This window comes from Diadema setosum, chromosome 2 (genome assembly GCF_964275005.1).
Source record: "Diadema setosum chromosome 2, eeDiaSeto1, whole genome shotgun sequence".
NCBI lineage: Eukaryota > Metazoa > Echinodermata > Echinoidea > Diadematoida > Diadematidae > Diadema > Diadema setosum.
In genome coordinates, this window is record NC_092686.1 from 13,754,927 (window position 1) to 13,780,275 (window position 25,349).

At 41.6% G+C, this 25,349-nt stretch overlaps 1 protein-coding gene across 1 annotated transcript in view; it reads right to left on the reverse strand.

Annotated features, from left to right (window-relative positions):
• Window positions 1–732: 732 nt before the first annotated feature.
• LOC140240003 (uncharacterized) overlaps window positions 733–25,349 on the reverse strand; it is a 113,697-nt gene continuing 89,080 nt past the window's right edge. Inside the window, exons 2-8 of the mRNA XM_072319814.1 lie at window positions 18,707–19,126; window positions 17,493–17,846; window positions 15,332–15,646; window positions 9,417–9,716; window positions 4,599–4,798; window positions 1,765–2,001; window positions 733–1,304 (exon numbers count right to left, since the gene is read on the reverse strand). Of these exons, the coding sequence (XP_072175915.1) occupies window positions 924–1,304; window positions 1,765–2,001; window positions 4,599–4,798; window positions 9,417–9,716; window positions 15,332–15,646; window positions 17,493–17,846; window positions 18,707–19,126 (2,207 nt within the window). The 3' untranslated portion in view covers window positions 733–923. The remainder of the gene's footprint in view (window positions 1,305–1,764; window positions 2,002–4,598; window positions 4,799–9,416; window positions 9,717–15,331; window positions 15,647–17,492; window positions 17,847–18,706; window positions 19,127–25,349) is intronic.

Sequence of the window (25,349 nt, forward strand, 5' to 3'; positions counted from 1 at the left end):
CAGATTCACAAATGAAAGGCTACTGAGAAATAAATAACATAATCATATTACATATAATCAGATAAAAGGACGACATAATTTCTCTAATTAGAGAGCATAAGTCTTTTTTTAAAAGTCAACAGCACCCTCAAATTCATTTTCATGTATAAAATTCTTGTCGACGTGCCAATAAATGTTCACACGGATCATGTAACAAGTGCCGTTTAAGAGACACTGCCTTCTATTGAGGCGATGCGAGAACGCAGCCATTCGGAAAACACATCATAAGACGAATGTTATCACAATGTTCATGGTGATATGACGTCAGGGATGATCTCTACGAGACGATGACGACTAGGATTAAAAATGATTCCCCATTCTGATACAGTCGATGACGAGGTTGGGGATGGCGAAAGCAAAATGAAGACGATGACAGCGACCAACATGAAGATGATGATGATGACGATGATGATGATGATGATGATGATGACGATGGTGGACGTGGTGTTGGTGGCGGCAACTGTCACATTATTGTAATGTAGATGAGTGGCTTTACAGTGATGATGGTAATATATACGTTTTATATACGCTAAAAGAGACTCGCTTTAAATCATGATTAAAAAGTGTCCGCGTCCATGAAAAGGCGATTCGTGATTACTTCAGTGTCACAGTCTACAGACAATATACGGCGTATCAAGTTTCCACATAATGTCACAGGTCTTCTCAAGGTGTTTACGAATGGAAAAAAAAATATTGCCCGCTACTTCCCTTAACTTGACATCGAAGTCAATCGCTGGCTTCATGAGTGGCATCATCGACAAGTGACGTCATCTGCGACGAAGTGTCAACACACACTGGCAATATTCGGCATTATGAAGGAAGTTTTCAGTTGTAATACTACCCGAAATTTGGTCGGGTATTTATGACAATTACCACAAAACGCTTCATTCTGTTTGGTGTTTCATCACCTTCACTCTCGTGTGGCTTTTGATCCACGAGGTGTACCTGTGCAGTTTCGTGTAGTAGCCGTATTTGTTCTCCAAGTCGCATCCGTCTCCCCAGCTAACGATCCCCAAAACATACCACCTGTTGTTCGTGTGCTGCACAACAAATGGGCCACCGCTGTCTCCAGCGCACGCATCGCCTTGATTTGCCGCCTTGTATCCTGCGCAGAACATATTGGACGTGAAGCCATACTCGGTTGCTCGCCTACACGTTTTCCGCCGCACGACGGGTAGAAAGACTTGCTTGAGGTAACGGGTAGGCCTATTTTCTGAAGGCCCACTATCCCGGCCCCATCCTGAAACAGTGCCGTAGCGTCCCGTCTGTGTTGATAAACGATCAGGAGACCAAAGAAAAGGAACACAAGCTATTAAAAAAAACAAAAAACAAACAAAAACAAAAAACAAAAAACAAACCAAAAAAAAAAAAAAACAGGTGTTGTACACATAAGAATAATTTCAATAGATTCTGCAAGTTAAAAAAAATCCTTAACGCCCATGAATATATTTTCCCCATACAGACATCCAATTTGGGACCTAAGATCGCTTTGAAATGGCGTTTTTATTTAAGCCTTGTTATCAACTTCTCACTTTGTCAACAGTCATCTTCAGTTTGATTTTCTTCGCTACTATGGTATTAATTTACTATATACATGGCAGTGTCCTCTAATTGAACAGTGCTGACACAGAAGGGGCAACCTTGTGTAAGTTGACTTGACCAGCAGTATGTTGTATTTTGAACATCCACGGACAACTCTGGGACGTCATACCTCTTTTGACTTACCGTCAGCATAGTCCTGGCCAATTTGGTGGTCGGGACGCAGATGGGTCTGATATAGTCGCTGAACCTGATCGCTTCGGAGACCCTAATGAGCGCCACGTCGTTGTCGTTGTCGACGGTGCTGAAATCATCGTGATTGATGATTTCGGCAACGTCGTACACTCTCTCGTGAGTCTCGGGCATTGTGGTGTCGTAGTCGCCAACGACGATCCTCAGATCGTGGGGCATAGTGTTTGGAGTCTGCAAAGTACAAGATAATTGGTAGCTACAGGTTTGGCATGAGCAGAAAATATGAGGTCATTTTTGCATTCCAGAAGAGCGTGAAAAGATGTTTAAAATTGATCACCTTTAACTGTGTGTACGAATGCGACTTAATGGTAAAATAATGTATGCAAATAAAAAAAAAATCCCTGCAGAACGTAGGGAACCCCAGGTGATCAGGGATAATCAACTGGCAACTGCCCCCCTCCCCCCCCCCCCCCGAAAAAAAATACTAAAGTTTGAAGAAAGCGTTTTGCCTAACTTGGTATCCGTGTAAGCAACGTATGACGATGACATCTACGTTCAAAAGAGATGAAGAAGTTGTTCGTTCAAAGGACAGATAGGCCATGATAACAGACAGACATACATAAACGCTACACGCGTGATGCCTAAAAGTAGGGTGCTGCAGTTAAGCCTCAATGGTTGCATCACAGCCATTGTCCAGAGTTCAAGTGCTGCAACGGAACTCGAGAGATTAGGAGGCGTCTTTCCATGATTAACTCTTCTTGGTGTATAATACTTTTTATGTGGAATACACGTCTACGGATTAGCTCCAAGCTGTTGTGATAGTGTCAAGCTGGAAGCTCACTAGTCTGTATTGGTGCAGTTGAATCAAATTATCTTTTTGTCTCATCCAGTGGTATTCCTTACCCACTTCCTCATCAGGATCAAAGCATTCAACAACGATCCAAAAAATAAAAATAAAAAAAATGCGACAGCAGGGAGCAGTTTGAATATCTGCATAACTTTTTTTTTCCAGCGTTCTCTCAAAGGTGTAAGGAAGGTGAACACAGGTGAATGGGGGAAGCGCCGATCTTAATCTAGCATCCTCTGCAACCCTTTGGGATCAAGTCGGCTTAGAATAGGGCCCACATCCCTAAACAGGTCCGTTCATCTTTCCTTAAATTTGTGAGTTTCAAGATTAATGTTTTTTGTTTATTCGGGGTTTTTTTCTCTCTCACATACTTCTGATGTACGAAAGAAACCCAACACTTACGTAGCAACCCCTCCCAATTTAGAAACTCCCCACTAGCGGTAGGAGGCTGGGGAGATGGTTCTCTTCAGAAAACAAACAAACAAACAAACAAACAAACTGACATTACGAAAGCCTTGTGAACGCGCGCTAGTTTCGTTTCGATAAAAAAGTAATAAACAAATATCAAAAAAAAAAAAAGTTATTTTCAGTTCCATTACTGAGGTAATGAATTATTACTTTTTAAAGTCATTTTATCTGCCTTAGAGTGTGTCAGGGCTTCCAGGAACCAAATGAACTGTCTAATTTCTTTTCACTCGTTTCGCCTCATTCCTACATTCTCACTTCCAGACACTTCCAAATAATAACTATCATGCCCATGATTTTGTTACACAGTCATATCACTGTGTGAAATGTGTTACTTTAGGTGTGGTTCGCACATTTTCCCTACAGCATCTCTAATACAGTCGTCTGTCGGTGTTTGGAATTCATGCCTTGAATTAATGATTCAGCGTTTATCACTTTAACATTGCTGTCTGGGTTGAGTTAGCAGACAATAAGCCGCGTACGTCGTTTCTGCTTTATCATCTGTCGCTGATTTTCCCGTGATTCATCGCGGAGTGCTGTAAGTACGGCTGCCACTGTCATTGTACTCTCCATGGCGACTTACAGGCCCTTCTGTCTGCTGGTTAATCTTTCGATGTTTCAATTAATGCGTATTAGTGTTTTCCCCATATTTAGTTCCGTTTAGTTTTGTGATTTATTTTTGCGTCAAGGCTGTCCCAAACCCACTTCCTCAAGACTCGGAAAGCAGAACAGTAATACTGAGTAAGGGTAAACATTGAGCTGTCTTCACGGAGTTAAATATAGACATGGAACGGAAATATCATTCCAGCCTAGTTTTTGTCTTTGTCTTCCATTTAGCAGCTTTCGTCGTCTCGCAATTAGATGTGTGTCACAAACTTCTGAACGTAGCACTTTCCTCACGACTAATGAACATAAAACCAGCTATGGACGATGGAATCATGCACGTGCGTAATTCTTGTGGTCTGTCTTATGCATGAATATCTTAAAAGAGCGTCACGGTCATTATGACTAGTTTTTAGAAAGGAATTTTCCCCAATTTCAACAGGATTGTGATTTACTATTCTTCGTTATGACGTCTGTGAACTGACACTTGCGTTGTATGATGCTACATGGTAATTGGATGACTGCGCCTCTTTATATTTCATTATTATCACAATGTAAATCAGTTTCGCAGAGCTTATAAAATTCCTCCTCAAGTAGATATCTACAACCTTGACAACTGTATAGGTGACGCAAAAGTTGTTACGTGTAGACGTTTTTAGATTTCATTAGAATCCTCAATCCAGTCACCGCCTACCCACTCCCCTTCAAAATTAAATAGGCATAATTCTTAATTAAGACCCTATAGCATTTGCCGGCGTTTAGCGAACAACAATCACGATTCTTTGCCATACGTGTTTACTTCAGATGTGCTGAATGCTGCAGTTTTTATGACATCGTGATATCAAAAGGAAGAGATTTCAACCATTTTAAAGACTAGAAAGAGCAACCGTTAATACTTCGTGCTCAAACTTACCGGTACGCAGTGGGCAGCCGTTAAGATCCAGTATTCGTTGATGATACTTCCGGAACAGAACAGCGTGCCTCCCCGAACGTTCCACAACTGGGCCATCCACGGCGCCGCCCCCGGAGCCGAATAGAAGCCGTTGCTGATCCGGGGCGAAGGGCCAAACCGACGGTAGCCGGCCCCTACCGGGTCCAGCGTCTGCCCACATACTGTGACGGACAAAGGAGGGATGGGCGCGAAAGAAATTGGCGGGACGAAAGGCAATGGGTAGAGGAGGGAGAAGAAGGTGAAAGGAAAGAAGAAAAGGAAGGAGAAGGACAGATCCAGGCGCATAGAACAGTTAATAGAAAATAGGGAGGAAATAAAGCAGATAAAGGGAGATAAGGAGCAAAAAACAAAGGCAACTTCGTTAATCAGCATTCAAGATGAGGTTTCTCGATTTATTTGTCAGAAAGCAAGTTGCATTGAAACATTATCTTAGTATCAGTGGATTAAAAGAAACTCCGTTAATACTCGTGGTGCTATCATGGCATAATAATATCATCCGAGTTTAATTTCCCGTCATTTGGCCGATGGTGACGTATACATTCACAAAAGTGTTGCTGATGTAATAAAATGTTGATATTTTCTCTCTCTGTCTTTCCCTTTTTCAATACAGGCTGTGGTTTCAGGACATATGCACGCATTATACGCCCAGAAATTCAATTTATGCATCGTCCTGTTTGTATGCTCAATCTAGCCTGCCTTCAGACTACCGAAACTTTCAAAGCACTTGTGGAGGTTGGTCAAGTACAGGAGAGACTGATATGTCCGGTCCATCCTTTTATACAGAGGGACGGCTGTAAATCCTAGCAAGGCTGCAAACCATTTATTGCGAAATGCTCGCCTGACCTTTTCTGTGTGACGGAAAAATCAGGGCGAAAAAAGGTCTTGTCTGATATATCATTGACACCTTTTTCTCCCTCTCCATTTCTTTCTAACTATTTGTCTGTATTTTCCATCCCCCTCTATTTTGTACATCAGGAAACAGAGATTAGACACGACCAAGGATAACTCCTCGTTAGGTCGTTAAGAATGATCTCACTGCGATGGTGCACTGTCGACCCCCCCCCCCCCCTCCCTCCCGACTAGAGCAGCAGGTGGCCGGGTTCCTTAGGGGGGCCAGTGACAGAGGGACATCTTTGGGGGTGATTCCGCTAGGGGGAAACTGGGCAGAGGCAGTCCGTATCTTGGGGAATCAGAAGGTGGTGTTGGCGAATGTTTGAGACGAATGTCTTTCGACTAATGATTTATCGAGGGCAGGGAGCCAGCAAGACAAGGAGAAACACGAATAGGGTGGATGGCATGTGTCCGAGGGTTATTAGCTCGTGAATGACGATGTTGGGGAATCTGCAACATAACCGCTCTCTTATGAAACTGATGAGCTCTTCCGTTCAGACGTCTTCAAAATTATGATGGGCAAATTACTTTATCGATGTTAATGGTACGTGAACTACATTTCCATTTTTTTTTACAGTCTGCTTAGACAAAATGTGTTGTTACCCTGCTTGATCCGTTATCACCATTACCTCTCAGAAGGGATCTATTCGTTAATGATCAAGACATATGCAATAATAAATACACGTGGCTTTTTTACTCTTCTTTACCAGCTAGTTTACCCAGCTTCAATGCAACAAGACTGGCTAAGGTTAATGTGGCTTTTTGTTTCATTTTCCTTCTAGCAGGGGATACGCATACAAAAAGGCAACTGCCATGAAATGGACAGCTACTTTCAGGATTCCTAATGGGATCATGCATTCCCATATATATTGATGTGAGTGTGCAATAGAACTCAAGTCTACAGTTTTCGCTTCAGCGTAATGGACTTTGATAATTCTTTGGCGTTGACTGTGACTTCATAAATCCTTCTCGTGGAGGAAAGTGCGCGGAATGCAAACAAGTTAATGAATGTCCCTGATTTCGACGTGCTGTATGTGGTATGATACATTGGACGGGCTGCGTGGTTCCACTGATGAGGGGCTTCCGGGCCCAGCCGTGGAATGCGTCACGGAGTACGTGACGCAGGCACCTTGAAACTCTGCCCGGGTTGTTGTGTGGGAAGGCAGTGTGTATCATCCACTCAATTGTTTGGACTGTGTCAATCAGATGCGTCCCCATACCATCGGTCGCCGTCACCGATATTGTATGCCCGGACTATATTCTTTCGGATACCGACACCTGTTGCACTAACTCGCAGTCCTTTCTCTACTGATCCGGATGCTACAAAATGAGGCAATAAACTGCCTTTCATTTGCACGGTCAACCCCCGCTCCTTCAATCGGTGGATCGCATGTTGCGAATAGCAGCGTGGAAGATGGAGGAAGTTGAAGCTTTTTCCCGAAATTTCAGAACGTCAAGAGCAGATGCAATCTAATGTGACGGAGAAAAAAAAAGTATCCCACCATATAGCTCAGATCACCAGGACATTATAGACTTGGTAGATTTGGCCTACAATGTAGGATGGGTTTGAATTTCTGGTGTCAAAATGAAACGAGCCTCGATATCACACAGCTAGTGCAGGGAGACATTTGAGGCGATGATTGCCTTGGGACGTTCTCCTTTCTCCCTGCGTCGTGTTGCATAGTAGCTTTAGATTACGCGAGAACGCAATCTAGAACAAATTAAATGGCGCCCCCATTTGATCACTGCATCAATTAATAGCTCTCTGCGTCATGAATTGAGCGGACGCAAAAATAGCCCAGAAGGCGTAGTGAAAGCTCAGATGACGCGAGATGTAGATTGATCGATTTTGATAAGCGATTTTGCGCATGCTCAGAACAGGTTTTTTTCCTATCTGAACGTCGGCGTCGCGAAAATCTAAAGCTCCCTACTCCGCACGAGAGTGGGAAGGGCTAGCTTCAGAAGAAGGGAGTAAGGTTAGGGGTGGCTAATATGCATTGAAATTAGTTAAGAACGCCGCTCGCTGATATCTTGCTCAAAGAATATGTCACCTACTAGTGTGACTACAGCAAATCGAAGGTGATGTTGTTACAGTATTTTTCATCACCATCAGTAAACTTAATATAGTGGAACATCAACATGAGCTCATAAATGGCCATAGTCACAATCTGCCACCTTACGAGACACCATAGTTTATTCACCGCACGAAACATTTAGCGTTGATCCGGTCCAACTTTACACAGTAACGTTAGTGTGTGAATTGTACAATATATTAAGACATTACAAGAATTGCAGTTAAACAGGTTTTTAATCTATTTGGGTTTGTTTTTTGCTGCATGTTCTGTTGTGATGCAGGGACACTTCCGAAACCATTACATACGAAGGGATTCATCAAATGGCTTTAGACACCAACGCTTCTTCTTCCCAAACGACATTGAATAATTCGCTTCTTTTCGAAGGGTTTACACGCACGCATCTAAGAGTCTCAAAAGGCGCGGCCAGACTGGCAAAAGATCGAGAAGTTTAAGATCGCGAAGTCTGGGCCATTGGTAGGCACGAAAGAAAGAGTGCGCCGTCCGATGGCTACTGATTGTGACGTAACAATGCACATCTGTACATGACAATGGCCTCGCACTTCGGGGCACCCCCCGCAAACATATCGAGAAGTTTCGCAGGAAGTTTCGCGGGAAGTTTGCGGTCACGCTGGCAAAACTTCGAGATCTTGAAGATCGCGATCTTAAACTTCGCGATCTTTTGCCAGTCTGGCCGCGCCTATTGAGTGTAAGATGCCTTCAAGACTCACACATTGATAGATCCAAGGCTAGAACAAACATTGAGGATTTGTAGAGAGACACAAACAAACAAACATTACTTTTATCCCCTACTGCATCTGCTGTAGGCCTCTCTCCTGATTCGTCACAGTCATGACTTGATCATGAACGCCCAATCACCATACAGCACGTTGTCTGGTGCGGCGTATACATACAGCGCGTCTGTCTTTGAGTCACATACATGCTGATGATGAACTTCGAGGTAATAGTACAGCGTTGGGGTCAAAGTACTTTTTTGGGAGGGGGGGGGGGGGGGGGCTGCCGTCATCGGATCAGGCTATGTGATTGCGATGACGTTAGCGTCCGGCGCGAGCTCTTTGTTTTGGCGCCGGTTTGCTTCACGTTATACTTCGTGTGAATGAGTTGTACAGCCGTACTATTTGTTTTGATGTTACGGTATGTCGCTCCATCACACACGAGGGAGGTGTGTCTGGGATAGATGTTGAGATGATGACAAGGCACTATCATTAACAACACATTCTCCGGATCTTTCTTTTTTCGGGGGGGGGGGGGTGAGGTGGTGGGTCATAGTTTATCCCTGTTAACCGGTGTTTTGTGTTCAGTCACTCATGAGCGTGAGTACACATGGCGTGAAAACAAAGAACTCCTTCTTTTTCTTTCCAATACATTCCTTTCTTCAGTCAGTCCATTTCATCCCTATGAGCGTCGCATCATACAATATATAGCTTTTCTTGTTTAGTTATTCTTTGAATCCATCCCTTGGTCGGCACCTACCCCCCCCCCCCCAAAAAAAAACACAAACAAACAAACAAACAAACAAACAAACCAAAACAAAACGAAACGAACAAACACATTAGACAATTTTCCAGTGTCTTGAGAAGATTCTGGAATATGTCATGAGTTGTGAGATATCTGGTGCTACCTCTGTCTCTTTTTAAATCAGCGCGCCATAATCACTAAGTAAAACTGATATCGAGCTAACCTCTCTACCAGCTAGCACCCTTTTTTTGCCCAACCCCCCACCCCCGCCTTGTTTTATGAATACTTTTCAACATTAACCTTTTGCTACCCTGACTCACAGCGAACGATTACTTACTATGCGGAATGTCTGGGGAGACGGGAACATCTGCCACTGCGAAGGGACCACTGCCAGCCGAAGTGATAGCAGCTACCAGGAACTTGTATCTCTCAAGGGAATCGACGTCGGTGAGGACAACGAACTCTCGATGGGTGATCCCACTGTGCTCCACGACGTCCGTGTTCACATTGATGAGCATGTACTCGAATTGCCGGGGGTTGCCCCCTCGACGGCCGCAGGCGGGCGGGTCCCACGTGATCTTTAGCACGCTCTGGCTCTGGTAGTTGTGTCGAAGGATAATCGGAGCATCAAGGGGTACTAAAGGCGTGAGAAAAGACAATCGAAAAATGAAGAAAATTTTCTTTTTAGCGGCAGTAAGATCAACCCTCATTTTGTAACGTGCCGCGGGAAGGTCATTGATAGATAAGTGATCATGCGATGACCTCAAGTGCATGAGCATGAATCAACCAACCAGATCATAAGCGAAGTATCCGCTCAAGGGAAGAACGTGATATCTTACGACTTTTAGGAGATTTAGGATTATCTCATCAAATTGAAACGAACGTAAATAATCTGTACTTATCAATAATGATGTTTCATTTGCGGTATACTTTATCAGCTGTATCAAATCACATGAAACAGGTCTGGTAAAGGTTAAGCCAATATCGTTGGTAATGAAAACTGGTTTTCATAACAATATGTCTCACAGAGGAGATATGTGTCTCATTTGTGAACACACGAGGACTCAATTATTACAAAAGCAGAGTCAGCGTGCGCTTTTTTAGGGGTGACGTTTGGTTGTGAAGTGTCGTCTGTTACACACGGTATCACACGCACTGAGCGCGTCGCCCTCTCTACTCTTGGTTTATTTTCAATGCTCCCCCTTTTTCCTTGCAAAATATGTTGGAGATGTGAAACACAGGAGGACACAGCGGCAAATCGGGGAGTCCCTGATCGATATCGGACAATTCATATATGTTCAGTCACGCACAAGCCGGTCGGAAAGGGTGAGAAAAATCACAGATGAGAATCATACCCTCTTCCTCCCTAAAGGCAATCAAAGGTTGCAGGTAAGAAAAGGGATTGTTTTTCAAGAGCAAACCTGATTGTTACAAACAAGAAAAAACCCAGGAGAGCCGACGTCATGTCGATAAAAACTGAATGTGACATTTTTCGATTGAAAGCACGCTCATCCGATGGGACACAAATGAATTCGGTTTTAATCCTTGCATCCAGGCAAGCAGCCACGGGGACAAAGTAGCACTTTCGCAAACATTGTGAAAAGTCACGCAATGAGTATTTTGAAACTCCTCTCCCAGCTAGATGCCGAAACGTCTATGAAAAGCACAAGCTGATCCCATTCTTTCTATTCCTACATATGTCTTCCACTATATAAGAACGAACAGATTGGCATACAGCTGCACGTTACTTTTTTCATGAGCAAGTTTTTTTTTTTTTCAATTCAAAGTTTATTTCATTTTTCGACATAACATATGTTTCACTTCTTTTGATAACAGAGAACAAGGTAAATAGAACATAGTGAAATGAATAGACTGTACAATAATTGAGGACCTATAGTAATCATACATTGTATAGTAAAAAAGCAACAGAAGTGATCGAAGTGAAGTACATGTATACCGTGCGAAAAATGGAGGGACCCACTAAAAAGACAGAGCTTGTAGTGTGTGGGCCCCTCTGGAAAAGAACATTGATGGAATCGAATCATCGTAGATACAAAAGATAACAAAGTGGGAGAAGCCTGGATACAAAAGATAATAAAGTGGAAGAAGTCTGGAAGCCCACTGAAAATTAGATTACCAGATATACACTTTCATAGACGCGAACAAACATGAAACAGGACTAGACAACGAGACAACTACTGAAAAAAAAGGGTTGTACAAGACAAACGGGATGGACAAGACTGACAAACTGAAGACAAAATAGCAGACAAGAATGCACAACAGAAACAGAAACAGAACAACAGAAACAACAGAAACAGCGATCTTCGGCAGAAGCATGCCAAGAGAATAAGAGGATAGTTGTAGGGGAAAAGTAATATTTTGACGCCTGAAAAAAGACAAGAAAATAGAAAATAGGAAATATAGGGACGTATGAACAGGAGTAGCATACGGAAAGCCAACTTCAAGACGCTATGGGCAAAATGGCATAGGTGACAACATTGCGAGCATCCAGGAAAAAAGATACCATTAATTCTTTGAAGAGGGGACAAAGTGAGCAGGTAAGTGTAGCTGAGAAAAAAGGCCAAATGGTTAATTCGGTATTGTAGAGTCATACGATTGCAATAAAAAAGACTTCAGTCTCCTCCTGAAAGAATATATGGATGGAGCGTTTTTTATGTCTTGATTCAAAGAATTCCAATAATTTGGGCCTACATAAATAAGTGTGTTTTTAGCAAAAATCGTTCTTAAAAAAGGTAAGTGAAATTCATTGGAACGCCTAGTAGGATATTCATGAAATGATTGATTTTTTAGGAACATAGAGTCAAAAATAGACGGAAGCAAGTTATTACAATACTTGTACATAAATTGCCCTAAATTAAACAAAAACAAATCTGCAATTTTTAAGAGCTTGTTGGAGGCGAACAACATATTTGTATGAGAACGTACAGGGGAATAACAGATAACACGGAGAGCTTTCTTTTGTAAGAGGAACACTCTCTCTAATAAATTCTGATGCGTGTTGCCCCAAACTAATATTCCATAATTAAGATGAGGCAATATTAACGACGAATATAGCATAAGTAATGATTTTTGTGGAATATGAAATTTCAATCTATTCACAATGCCTATATTACGTGAAATTATATTGCAGACATTATCAACATGTGATTTCCAGGAAAGTTTTTCATCCACAATGACACCCAAAAATTTGATATGTGAGACTCTTTGTAGATGAGAGTCATCTAATACTATATTTGTACTTAAACTATCAATAGTATTACTAAAAAGCATATATTTTGTTTTTTGAGCATTGAGTGATAGCCTATTGGCCCTGACCCAATTTGTCACTTTTTTCAATTCAATGTTAATTTTATGAACGAGAAAATCAATATCATTATGGGCAAAAAATACATTAGTGTCATCTGCAAAATGAATAAAAGAGAGGTCGTCGGATACGCGACAAAAATCAAGTTCCCATACGCGACAAAAATCAAGTTCCCATTTTTATTCCTCTATCGAAGCGAAAAACGGTGTTCAACTGAATTTGGCCTACTTCAAAGAAAAACTAACGAACCGTTATAAAAAAAAAGTAAAAATCATCATAAACATATTCACATTCGACTGATACATCTAAGTTCACCACATAGGTAATTGATATGATCAAAAATTAATACTTAAATTCACTCTAAACTGAACCAACTGTTTGGAAATGTTCCATGTGCTCATGTGTCTTTTTGTGTCATTTAGTGTCGGGAGAGAAAGAAGTGTTCGTATTACAGATCACAATGCACAGGAATCCTTTAATTCTTCCTTTCAATTACCGCTTTTTGTACTGTAACTTCTTTCTTTCTTCTCCTCCGTTATTTGGCCACGTGCCTCTCACTTCAAGTCACCACTCTTATGTATCCTTTTTTTTTTCTGCCTACCAAAAGTTAAAATGCACACAGAATACCCTGTTCAATAAATGCATTCGTGTCACTAATACAATGTATTATGCTAAGACTCCTGGTGCGAGTGTAACACGCACTCAAACACCTTTGACAGTGATGAATGGTCTCACTTCGTACACAGGATACACGCGCAGTAATCACCCTGATACACGATATTCCACATAAAACCACGATTAATTGCGCTCTAGTTCGGAGTTGACTCGTATAACTCCCATGACGACCAGACTGAGGTCTACTTTTGACACTAGGTGACGGTATGGGTGCTCAGCATACTTCTTCCCGAGAGATATACGGTTTTGGGTCTCTTCATTATACTCGAGTTGTTATGTATGGGAGGGGAATATCATAAGCCTGATGTCATTGTTCCCGTAAGGGTTTAGTTTAGTTTCCAGTCATATTGAAGGCGCGTTTGTATGTTTGTTTCTTACTGACGCGCAAGCAAGCAGCAATTACAGAAAAAACAACGAACTCTTCTTTCCAGACTGAGGGCAGCATTAAAGCAGATATGATAACTTTTTATCACTTCCAAACAGCTCTAAGAGTCAATTCCTGCTTGATACTACGGAATGAAGCCAGAAATTATGATAGGGAATATCACCTTACGACAGTAGAGAATCTTTGCTTTGCTTTGATAGCATTATCAAAGTTAACCCTTTCCCTACGGGAACCCGGTTACCTGTGTGTTGGGATTATGTCTACGGGGATTTAAGAATTAAGTATGGAACGGGTTAACATATAAGGGCCATGATATGTGACATTTTATAGCAAAACACAGATGGTGATTTCACGAGTGACGTGTAGTCCGGAGCAAAAGCCTGTCCACGAATCGATGATTGCCACGACGCCATTTGCGTACAATCATGTTTTAGTCTTTCAAACTCTTTCAGAAGAGAAAGTGTTCTGCAAAGGAGCGCTTTCCCGAAATGTTTCTTTACCATTCGCAAATTTACTCCGTGAGACGGACTAAAATTAATCCGTTAAAATCCCCTGACCTTTGGCGCAAAGTTGACGAACTTTTTTATCGGGGGCGATTGAGGCGAACAAGGCTGAGTTTGTTGAGGGAACCACCTCGCATCCGTTCTTCTCACTTGGAAAAGAGATTTCGTGCATGTGAGTTTTTCCCTCCACTCATCTCGACAGATGCTAGCGGGGCAAATGTGCTTCCCATACCACGGGGGACATTTTGGAATGCAGCTCACTTTTCGCTGAGACGGATGGCGAACATGATGTTGACATCTATGTTCCTTTAGCGGAATAATCCCAAAGAATTCCCGAGTCAAACATGTCAGAGAGGCGGCATTCATATAAAGGGCTTCACCTATTGACTTGGGGGATTTGTCGGGATTTACAGTTCCAATTTTTGTGAATTTTAACCTTGTTGTCCTTCTGTTGTGTGCTGCGGGGGGGTGGGGGAGGGGAGATAGGGGGTATATTTCTGGCCCTAACATTTTATTCACTGCTCTAATCAACATCCCCATGTAACCAAACAACTATAACAACACTCGGTTACAGATGTGACCTTTTTTGGGAGCCATGATTAGACGCATTGACTCATCTTTATTTTGACCATGACATCACCATCTCCTGCAAGATTTATGTTTACAAGAAGGGAGGGGTTGTTTTGAGGGATTGTTTTGTGAAATGGTTTTAGATCTTATGTTTGGTATGAATTAAAGACATGTAAGTTATTATGTAGGTTTATAAATCTTGGACCCCATGGAAGAACAGATTTACATTTTGATAGATCTGAAATAGGCTATCCACATATACATGTTATCATCATTGTCACATGTCAACTTGTTTCCATTGTGTTTTGATACTTGATTCGTGTTTTAGTTATGTCATGTTCAACACTATTTATCTTATGATTTTATTGTTTCGGAAATAAAAACAAACAAACAAACAATTCCCAGGTGACTGTTGTTACTGTAGCAACTAGCATTAGTCATTGCAGACAATCAACATTGATCAGCAGCATGACAACTGTAAGCCGTACGTGACTGCGTCTGGAACTTGCACACAGTCCGCAACTGTCTGGCTGATAGGATACAAATCGAATCGAGCTTCTCCGTGAATCAAAGAAACAAACCACTTATACGTGTGTCTTTTTAAAAAAATATTGTCAGCATGAATGTGGGCATGTATGACATAAACATACCAAAAATTCTTTCAAGAAGCTCACTTGAACTTTAAAAATGGCGAAAAGTACGCAATACCACTACTGCCCATTCCGCCACATTTTTTTTTTTTTTGGTTTTTTTGTTGTTGCTTTTTTTTCACAGGTGATAAATGATGCACTGACCTGCTTCTGATGTCGTAGCGGTGGCGTTGACTTGCGCGCTCCTTCCGAAGCGGTTTCTGGCCGTCACGAACACGGTGTATGTCGAGTACGGACGGAGTCCGTTGATGACGTGCCTGGTTTGTGATGTCACGTTGACGAACACCAGTCGCGCATCGAGGCCCGCCGCGTCGCACTGCTCCACGTTGTCCTGCCAGTACTCGATCAGGTAGTGGTCGGCGGGACATCCACCGTCCAGCGGTCTGTTCCAGTCGAGATGGAGGCTGGTGGCGTTGCCGACTACACTGACGACATTCAGACCTCGGACAGGTTGCGGACCTGTAAGGCAAATCAGCGTCGATTATCATGAAACCGCATTCGAACTTGGAGACTGCATTACGGGAAAAGCAACGTTTGGAATCGTTTTAAAATTGTAATTTTTGGCAACCCATGTGCTCACTTAAGTTTTACTCTATATCATATCAAATATGGATTTTCAACACAACATGTCTTATTTCAAGAGTAAGATATAATTATATGCAAACCACGCTTAACGAATATATTCCGAAAAAAAAAAATCTCCCTTTTTCTGTAGCAACATTCTCTAGATACATTTAAATACTGTCCAGGGTCCCATTTCATAAAAGATGTTTGGATGACAACTCTTGGTGGAATGGCAACTTCCAATAGCAACAGCCAATCAGAAAGCTGAATTCTTGTCGTTACTATGACAATTGTCATTCCAGCAAGAGTTGCTATCATATCAACTTTTTATGAAACGGGGCCCAGATTCATTACCCTGTCAGAACTCTTCTCTCTACCTTGGAGGCACCCGCTATGACCAGGATAGAGGCTGACTTTCTTCACCACAATAATATTACACAATATAATTCCCTTTTTTTCAGTTGACATTAACTCTCTATGTTAACACTGATTCCATCACCAGTTCTTAATTGAAAGCAAAAATTACTTGATTGAAAGCAAAAAATAAATTAAGAGTTAATTTTCTTTTATCCCCATCATCATAGATACCAGCCCTATATCTTATGATGGCAGTAGGAAGAAAAGATATATATTGCTAAAAAGGAGGAAGACTACTTTTGTTATCTATAACGTTGACACTTTCACAAGTTTGTGAAAGTGTAAGAGACCTGGCAGGTTGACCTCATGATGTGCAAATCATTTTTTCTTCTACTTTGAGTAGAAAAGAACATTACAAATTTACAACCAAGGGAAGCATGTTCAACATGAAAAAGAAAGAAAGAAAGGAAAAGGCAATGAAGCGCAAAAAAGTGTTATATGCAGTCACGGAAAGATTGAGCGGAATCGGGCAAACACTGACGGCTTTTGTCTCTTGAAATAACAAACACCTCGGTGATATGATTACGTCTTCAGTCGTGCAGAAGTTATTGTTGGGTTTGCTCTTCAAGTTCAAATGTATAATTCCCCTCGAATATTTCAAGGGCATTAGGAGTTCCTCTGCTTCTAGCTGTCTCTCCTTTTTTTTTTTCGGTTCGCAGTTTACATGGGCCTCTTGAAAAAATACAAAGACAAAAGAAAAAAAGCCATCCACTGTTCGACCGAGGCCAGATAACTTCCTGAAATTCGGAATAATCATATTTGTATCTAATCATAGTTTCTTTGGTCGATAAGGTCTCTTTGAGGTCTTACATTACCCCATACTCCTTATCTAATCTCTTTTAATGAAAAGGCCAATAATACTGATTCCTGCCAAAATTTGCAAAAATAAGTCGGAGAAGATTACTATGATAACCATAACAGAGACTCCTACCTACCTTCCTTCGTCGCAACCTACTCCCCAATTATTTATCAAACAATGTCAACGAAAACAACATTATGATTTTTGAATTATTTTCTTTGGGAACGTCAGATGATTATTGAAGAGTGCTATAACCTTCGGATGGATGCGTGCGACGAGACAGTATCCCATGGACGCATGGAAGCGAACAGTACCACTCAACCAATTTGAATTCTCTGGAGTGATGGTTGAAAGCGTGCTCTTCTCATCCTAGTCATTCGTTATTTCATTATCTCAACACTTTGCCATCCATCATGACATCTTTGAAAAGTGTATTTTTTTCTTATCTAACGATCATGTCACACACGGAAAGAGGAGTGTTACCATAATGTACTTATACAAAAAAGAGTCATTCTACCTTCTTACCTCTGCATGTTGTGTGCACGATAACGGGCGCGCTCGACACCTCCACCACCTCACCACCCATGATTATATCCCGCCGAACAGATTCGACCACGAACTCGTAGGTAGCCAGTTCCTGCAGTCCGGTGATCGTGTAGTGGGTCCAGTAGGTCGGCGTCTCGGCGGCGACGGTATACGACTCTTCTCCCTGAATGTCAGCATCCATGACGCGGCGATACTTGATGACGATGCGCACGCGGTGAACGGTGCGGTCGCTCATTTGGAGGAGGTGGTCATACCAGTCTTGCCAGCTAAGCGTGACGCGGTCGCTTGTCACATCAGTAATGGTTACTGGTGGGAGGGCTCTTACTGGCTCAGCTTTTTAAAGACACACACAAAAAACGTTCTCTCTGTTAAATGCGTTTCATAGCCTTCACAGAAGGGAGGAGCTGTCTTAAAATTCCTGCATTTTGGTCTTATAATGGAAAATTGTATTTTAGAATCATATTATCCCCTCCATAATGGAAACAAAGTAACAACAATATCTGAGGCTTCTCCCCTCCGAAACTAAACAAACAAAAATGGATTGGGAGTCGAGGCAAATTTTCTTTTTCTTCTTTGGCTGGTGGACTATACATATAAAAGATTTACTCATACAAAATGTACATTAGTGTTTATTTGTCAGTTTTATTGGTAAGGTCACTTTTTGCAGAAAAAACAACATAGATTTTAGTCATTGCTGGCACTAAAATGAAAACTGTATAACAAATTCACTTCAGACCATGAGTAATGTAATGTGCCGTTACATTTACATTGTTTCAACCGTGGAAGAAGGCATCCATGGAACAACAAAAACAAAACAAAACAAAAACGAACGAAAACAAACACAAAACAAACAAACACTTAAACAGACAAATAAACACTTTACAGGACGGGTTTGGAAAAAAACAAAACAAAATATGTCATTTCCCAGTAATACGTTCACACCCAAGGATCAAGTTACTTCTGTATCACAAACCCCAGTGGCTTTGGCGCCATCTAAAGACAGCTCAAAATTGTACCCCATATGCATTTACCGGTGAAAACACTACTTGCTCTTTGAGTATCAAAACGAGCAAAGAGTATCAACAATGTGTGATGATAATTATGGAGTAATTACATCGGCTATGTTGAAAAGATGTGAGATTAATGTCTATATCATTATGTATGAAACATTTAGGAGGGATTAAGTCACATACTAGTGGGAGTATCCAGCACTCTCCCCGATGCCGCGGGCACGTCGTTGGCAAGCTCGGTATGCGTTTCGCCGACAGTTGCTATCGGGGGAGATTCTGCTCCGATGCAGGAGACCCACGGCAGTTCCAGCGGCTGGCAAGACTCCGTGTAATTTCCAAAGCCCGAATGCCAGCACTCGGCGAGCATCGACTCCGACCCCCGGCACTCCGTCCCGTTGAGTACGACTTGAAGCTCGATATTCTCGTCGCCGGGCGACACTCTCATGACTCTCGTCACACCTTCGTAGCCGAGCTGCCTGCACGCCACGTCGCCTTCAGTCATAGTCCAGCGATTGGCGCACAGCTGACCCCATCGAGTCCGATACCACACCTCGACAATCCCCTCACCGTTGTTCATACCTTTGAGTCTTAGTTGACCTTCATCTAGGGCACAACATGACAAAACACATGACATCAATCCAAGAACAATTGAAAGCCCCGCTTTGGACATAGTCCTCCTGTCCAGTATATCTCTTCTGCTTGATAACATTTTGTATTCTAATTTACTTGCTCCACTAACGCTCGCTGGACACGGCGTTTTAATCTGTGTCAAGTTCAGACTGATAGCTCGCTTCACTTCACTTTGGATTATATCCTGATTATAAATCCGCCAAGCGGTACGCGCATGCCGTCCTCTCCGGCTGACGAGCAACGTGACTCTGTTAAGCAGCTCTCGAAGAACGCGTATTAATACACCATTGTCACGATGCGAGCGCACTCAGTGAATGGTGTGACCATGCCATTCCGGGAATTATAGGGGGCGGCTATACTCGCAGAAGCAAAAAACTTTTTTCAATGCAATGCAGTAGAAAATGCTCGTCGATGGTTAACGTGTATTAAAATGATTCACTCTGGCTTAAGAAGCAGTGAGCAGATGAAGTGAAGCGAAAAAGCCTATTGGACACTGCTCTTCACCGACAAATTCTGGCCGACCGCCCAGCTCAGTGCAACAGTCATGTAATGCCTATTGATAGACCAACGAAATCTGATCTGTACGTCAGTCGCGACTCAGCGCGCTCGCGAAACGGTGCTCTCCTCCTACGTCACCGTGTGCCGTGATATCATCAGAGGAACGCACGGATATGAAGTATCATCGTTGGGCTTTCAAGACATCGGTTATCTGACTTGCTCGACACAGAAAGAGTACCTATCGCCCACTCCCGTGACGTACATAAATGAAAAGGCATGTTAAGACGGTTCTAAATTATGGTGAAACCCTACTAAAATTAGCCTTATAGCCAACGCCGGGTTACGAAAAGTAAATAAGATGGCAATAAAAGGAAGATATATTATCTTGAAATTCACTACTCTATTTTATAACTAAATATACAGGAATTTACAGCAACTCACGAAGCAAGGAATCCACTATTAATAACCCCGCACTGCAAGTTGTTTTTTTTTTTTTTTTTTTTTTTTTATGATAAATGCGCAATGCTCAGTATGGGGTGATGGAAGCTGTGATGAGATAAAATCGCGGAACATGGCCGGGTTGCTATTCCCTATACAGTTTAAATCGATTTCAGTATACTCTCAACATTCAGGGTAGATCGAAGTTGAATCATCCTCGGATACTGGTTTCCAATTTGCAGGAAAGAGATTGTGGGTTTGAAAGTGAAGAAAAAAAAAAACCCAGAAATCGAGAAGAGATAGAAATAGAGAGTGAATATTGACAGGAATTCGTCTCTTCATACGTTGCGGATTGTGTGTGGAAGTATTTAATAAAAATGGATTGTAGAGTCTCAAACGTGAACGCCAAAATAACAATGAATGAGAATGGAGATTTAAACTTTGGGGGAATCTCATCTTCAACAATGCTGAGGAAAAAGGGAAAAAAAAACAAACAACCTGAAGATCTTTTGTGTTCTGTCTCATTTGTCATGATCTTACCACACATTTTGATATATTGCACAATATGTATTGTTATAAGCATTCCAAAAATATATTACGCACATCAGAACGTCTCTGAGACGTGAGGGGGAAAAACAAAAGAATTCATAGACATTTTGGTTTTTCAAATGTAAACAGACACAAAAACGATAAATCACCACCTCAAAAAGGTTTCACATAAACAAGCAACAAACAAACAAACCCGGCTTTAGCTAACCTGCATAACAATACCAACAACTGTAACAAATTCGTTTTGCTTGATCTAAATCCTGCTAGTCTCTTTTCTATCATTTTTAGTTGTTTCTTTAGTCATCCATTACTTGATTTCTTTGTAACTTCATTCGTTGAATCACTTGATTGACCGATTCTTGAGTGTGAACATTAATCATTGGTTTTTTTTTTCTATTCAGAGACTTCTTTTTCAAAGCTAATGTTTGAGACCTGACTCTCGAAACGTTCGCAATAAAAATCAGTTGAATCAGAAAATGATTTGGCTATGATGATATTACAACGAGTACTAATCACGCCATCATTACGTCCAAGGTCACAGTGATCTTACCGGTTTAATGGCGCGATCACCCCATTTTCATGGTCTCGTAAAAGTAGTATAAAACCGCTCGAAAATAAAAGTTGCAGCGTTTGGCAAGGGAAAGTGTCTGCAGCCAGACTCCGCCTACGCACAACATGTCTTCAAGTAAAGCAAAGCGGCGTGTTGGGACAATCCCTACAGAGGCTTTCAGGCGATAAATTTTGGTATGTTTACAGGTTGTGCAGCGTATTTCCTATTCGAGATCATGGAGGGCAAAACCATGGTGGTTACGCAGTAAGACAGAGTGACACACCGAGAGATTAATGCTCGAAGTCATTGACTAGATCAAGGTGAGGGACTTGGCCCAAAACATTCATGTTCCAGAGTAGAGGAGGTCGCGGGGGACCGCACCGCTGCACAGCTCACCCGGCTGTGCTCCGGCAGAGTGCAATGACACGGCAGTGTCGAGAGCACTCGCAGACTATGGAATTAAAGAAAGAAAGAAAGATAGATAGATAGATAGATAGATAGATAGATAGATAGATAGATAGATAGATAGATAGATAGATAGATACAAAGAAAGAGGGAAAGAAAGAAAGAAAGAATAGAGAAAGAAATGAAAGAAATGTAATTCCTCGTCACTTTGAAATCAGGTTAAGATCATTTTTATACGGATTGAAAAAAAAAAGTATTTAATGCCGATGCAAGTTCGCAGTGACGCGACAGAAGGCTTTTTCAAATCAGACGTTTTCTCCTTGGTGGAACAGGAAGCGGGGATGAAGTTTGAAGGGGAGATAGGAGACCCATGACGTATCAATTTCGGAAGTGATAGTGTATTTATCATGAGGCACAAGTAAGTGGCTACCACAACTTTGGATGTGTCTTCATTTAGTTGCGTCTTTTAGGTAGGTTAGTTCATCTCTCTCTCTATCTCTCTCTCCCTCCCTCTAGCTCCCCCTTTCCCCTGGACCCACCCCGGACCTCTCCATTACACCTCTCCGTGGCGACTTGAGCGCCTACTTTACAAGATGGCAAGTATGCAATAGTGCAATAACCCCTCCGCTCCAAGTACAACATTTTTATGTACACATCAGACTGAACCAGAAATAACTCACCCTAAAGGTAGCTTAAAGGAGGTCCCGAAGCAAAGTGGCAGAAATCAAATGATCGTGACTCCAGATTCCTGCAAGGGTGGAAATGACTTTACCTTGCAAATGCTCCTGTGGTAACAAGGAGGAACTAAGCGAGCTAAGTAGTTAGTGTAATCAGGGGGTGTAATAAACTTACCTATCTATCTATCTATCTATCTATCTATCTATTTATCTATCTATCTATCTATCTAGTTATTCGTTCACTCACTCATTCATCCTTTGTGTTTTACTTTGTTTTCTGCTAGTTTGGGCCGTTCAGTTAAGCAAATTCGATTTCTAAAGTGACCATTTAATTCAACAAATTATCTATTAATGTTTCGACCACAGAACTCTTGGTTTCGACACTGCGTCATAACATAATCTCAACATGTCTGCGATTACGTCATATGTAAAGAAATTAAGGCACACACATAAGTAACATACACTTAACGCAGGCGGTATGATAAAAGACAGAAAATTGATATTAGAAAACATTAAAGACATTCCAGCGGTTTGTTTTAAGGCAAGATTTGGAATCTGAGGTTTTGTTGTCCTTCCGGAATCCCCCGTACGCGAAACCCTTTAGGTGGGTGTAGGGGAACCTCGGGCTCAGTGAGAGTCTTGCGGCCAAGCAAAGGAGCGGTGAGATCACCAGGAAAGCGGGCACGTTCTTTCTGAGTGATCAAACAATTGACTGAGGCGAAGGATTGTTGAGGTTTTGCTAGACATTCCTCGACAGTCGTCCACGCGACTGTGAAACCCGGCCTCGCTATTGAACAAGACGTGGGGGTTTTGTTTGCACCCCTTGTCCTGGGCGAGCAAAACATGGGTTGGTCTCGGGAACAACGAGTGAACAATCTAATAGCAAGTATTATACGGACGTCTGAAGAGATCGGTAAAGAGAGGGTGGAAGCTGTAGTTATGTTACGAGGTCACCCGCGCCTTTTCCCGGATGACTAACAGTATCCTATAGCCTTGTCAACATCCACCTGCTAGATTTCTCTCCACGTACAGTAGAAGAGCGCAAACATTTAACAAGGTTTCACTATAGCTGCATCAGTCCGCAGACAATCCCTTTCACGGTCACAATATGTCAATGATACCTTCATCCGGGCAGTGATCTTGTTAAACGACAACAAAAATGTATCAGGGATATCATAATCAATATAATGATATTGTCTTCTTCTTTTTTTCATCCAGGGTTGCCCCATTCAGTGCTGTCACTGCTCTACCAGAGGACCCTGCCATCATTATTACCCATAGCTTTAGAATAATACGTATTACACACCTAGGTGGGGAGTGACATGGCGGGTAAAAATATCTTGTCCAACATGTCCAAGGACGTAGGCTCTTGATGGGATTCGAACTCGGGACCTCCGACTAAACAGTCAAAAGTCTTATATGAGTGAAGTGCCGCCACCATGGCACGTTGTAATATGACTTTGCCTCTCATCGGTATATTCGGCAACCGGAGAGTTCATAATTATTAAGATCCTTCCTTCGACCGAATATTTATTGAGAACATAATTGAAGGTTTGTCCTCTATATAATTATTCATTGATGTTTTCTAATGATTTCTATAGGCGTAGGCTACATCTTAGGAATAATCTATCTGCATCTACTGATCGAGTGTAAATTCAGATTTTGACCAATTCTCAACGAGTTAGTGATATGGTGTGTCTGCTCCAGAATTTGACAAGGGCTACATTGCATCTTTTAAAGTATGTGAATATTAGTCATTCAAAGCATGAGAGTATTCAAGAAAAAAAGTTCATGCTTTATTTAGCCAGTATGATATTCGAAGAAATAAAGTAAATCCCTGTCTATGTGACGAACCAGATTCGCTAAAGAAACTGCTTGAACAGCTTGTTCTAACAAAATAATGTTACTGGTAACACATTTTTCCCATACATTCTGGCAGACAGTCAAATGTTAACAACATTGTTTTAACGAAAAAAAAAAAAGAAGGTAATGGTCTGCATGAGCTCATCCAAGTGCCAATTATGGTAGGTGAACGGGAGAAATGCGATTATTTTCCGACCAGAGGAAAGAAGAAAATAATGTAGGCCTACATATGAGTTTCATGATTTTTTTTTTTTTTTTGGGGGGGGGGGCAATTTAGAATCTATATCATTCTGGAAGCATGTTATTTGTAAAACGTCATTTCAACATGTGTCTGCAACTTCCTTGATCTCAAAAACAACACATGACACCATATTGCATCACCCCATGTAAACGCATATTATTATGAATCGTTTATATCGATGATATCACATGTTGAAAAAAAAAAAGAGGAAAAGATCGAACTGACCAGACGATTTTTTTTAAATGAACGAAGACCAAATCTTATCTAAAAATGGTGCCTGATTAATCAAGGATCAAATCAATATAATATTGTCTTCTGCTTTCTCAAAACTGTAACTGTGGTTGAAAACGTCCCTCCAACGTGCGGCGGAAACTTAAACTATAAAAATAACATGTGGCCTCATATTGCATCATGGCAGTTCACGTACGAAAGCGTAAATTGCAATGCTTTTCCCTTCCGTATGTCCCAAACTGGTTGTGATAGTCTTTTTTCTTTTTCTTGTTCTTTTTTGTTGAAAGTGCAGGAGAGGGAGAAAGAAAGAAAGACAGAAAGAGAGAAAGAGGGACAGAGAGTGAGGGAGCTCAGAGAAACTCAATATATCTTTCGAGTTTGATGTTTGAATAATAATTATCATTTTTGTTTTCTATTCGTCAGATATCAATCCCCATCTATGGAAATACAAAGAACTGAATGAAAATGCATTCTGCCCCCCCCCCTCCTTCATTTCATATTGATTTCTTGTGGTATCACGATCACCAAATTGTTTAGAGATTACATCCGGGACAGTGAATATTCATAGGAACCATACATGGACATAAAAGTGTATCAAGCCATCTTTACCATAATCACTGATGGCTGTCTGGTAAGTACCAGTAAGTGACTATCGGCTGTCACTTTCCATTCACATAACAATCTTAATGGGGAATTTTTCGGTCTTGTTGGCACGTCCGCATTGCGAAACTTTCCACTTCGTTC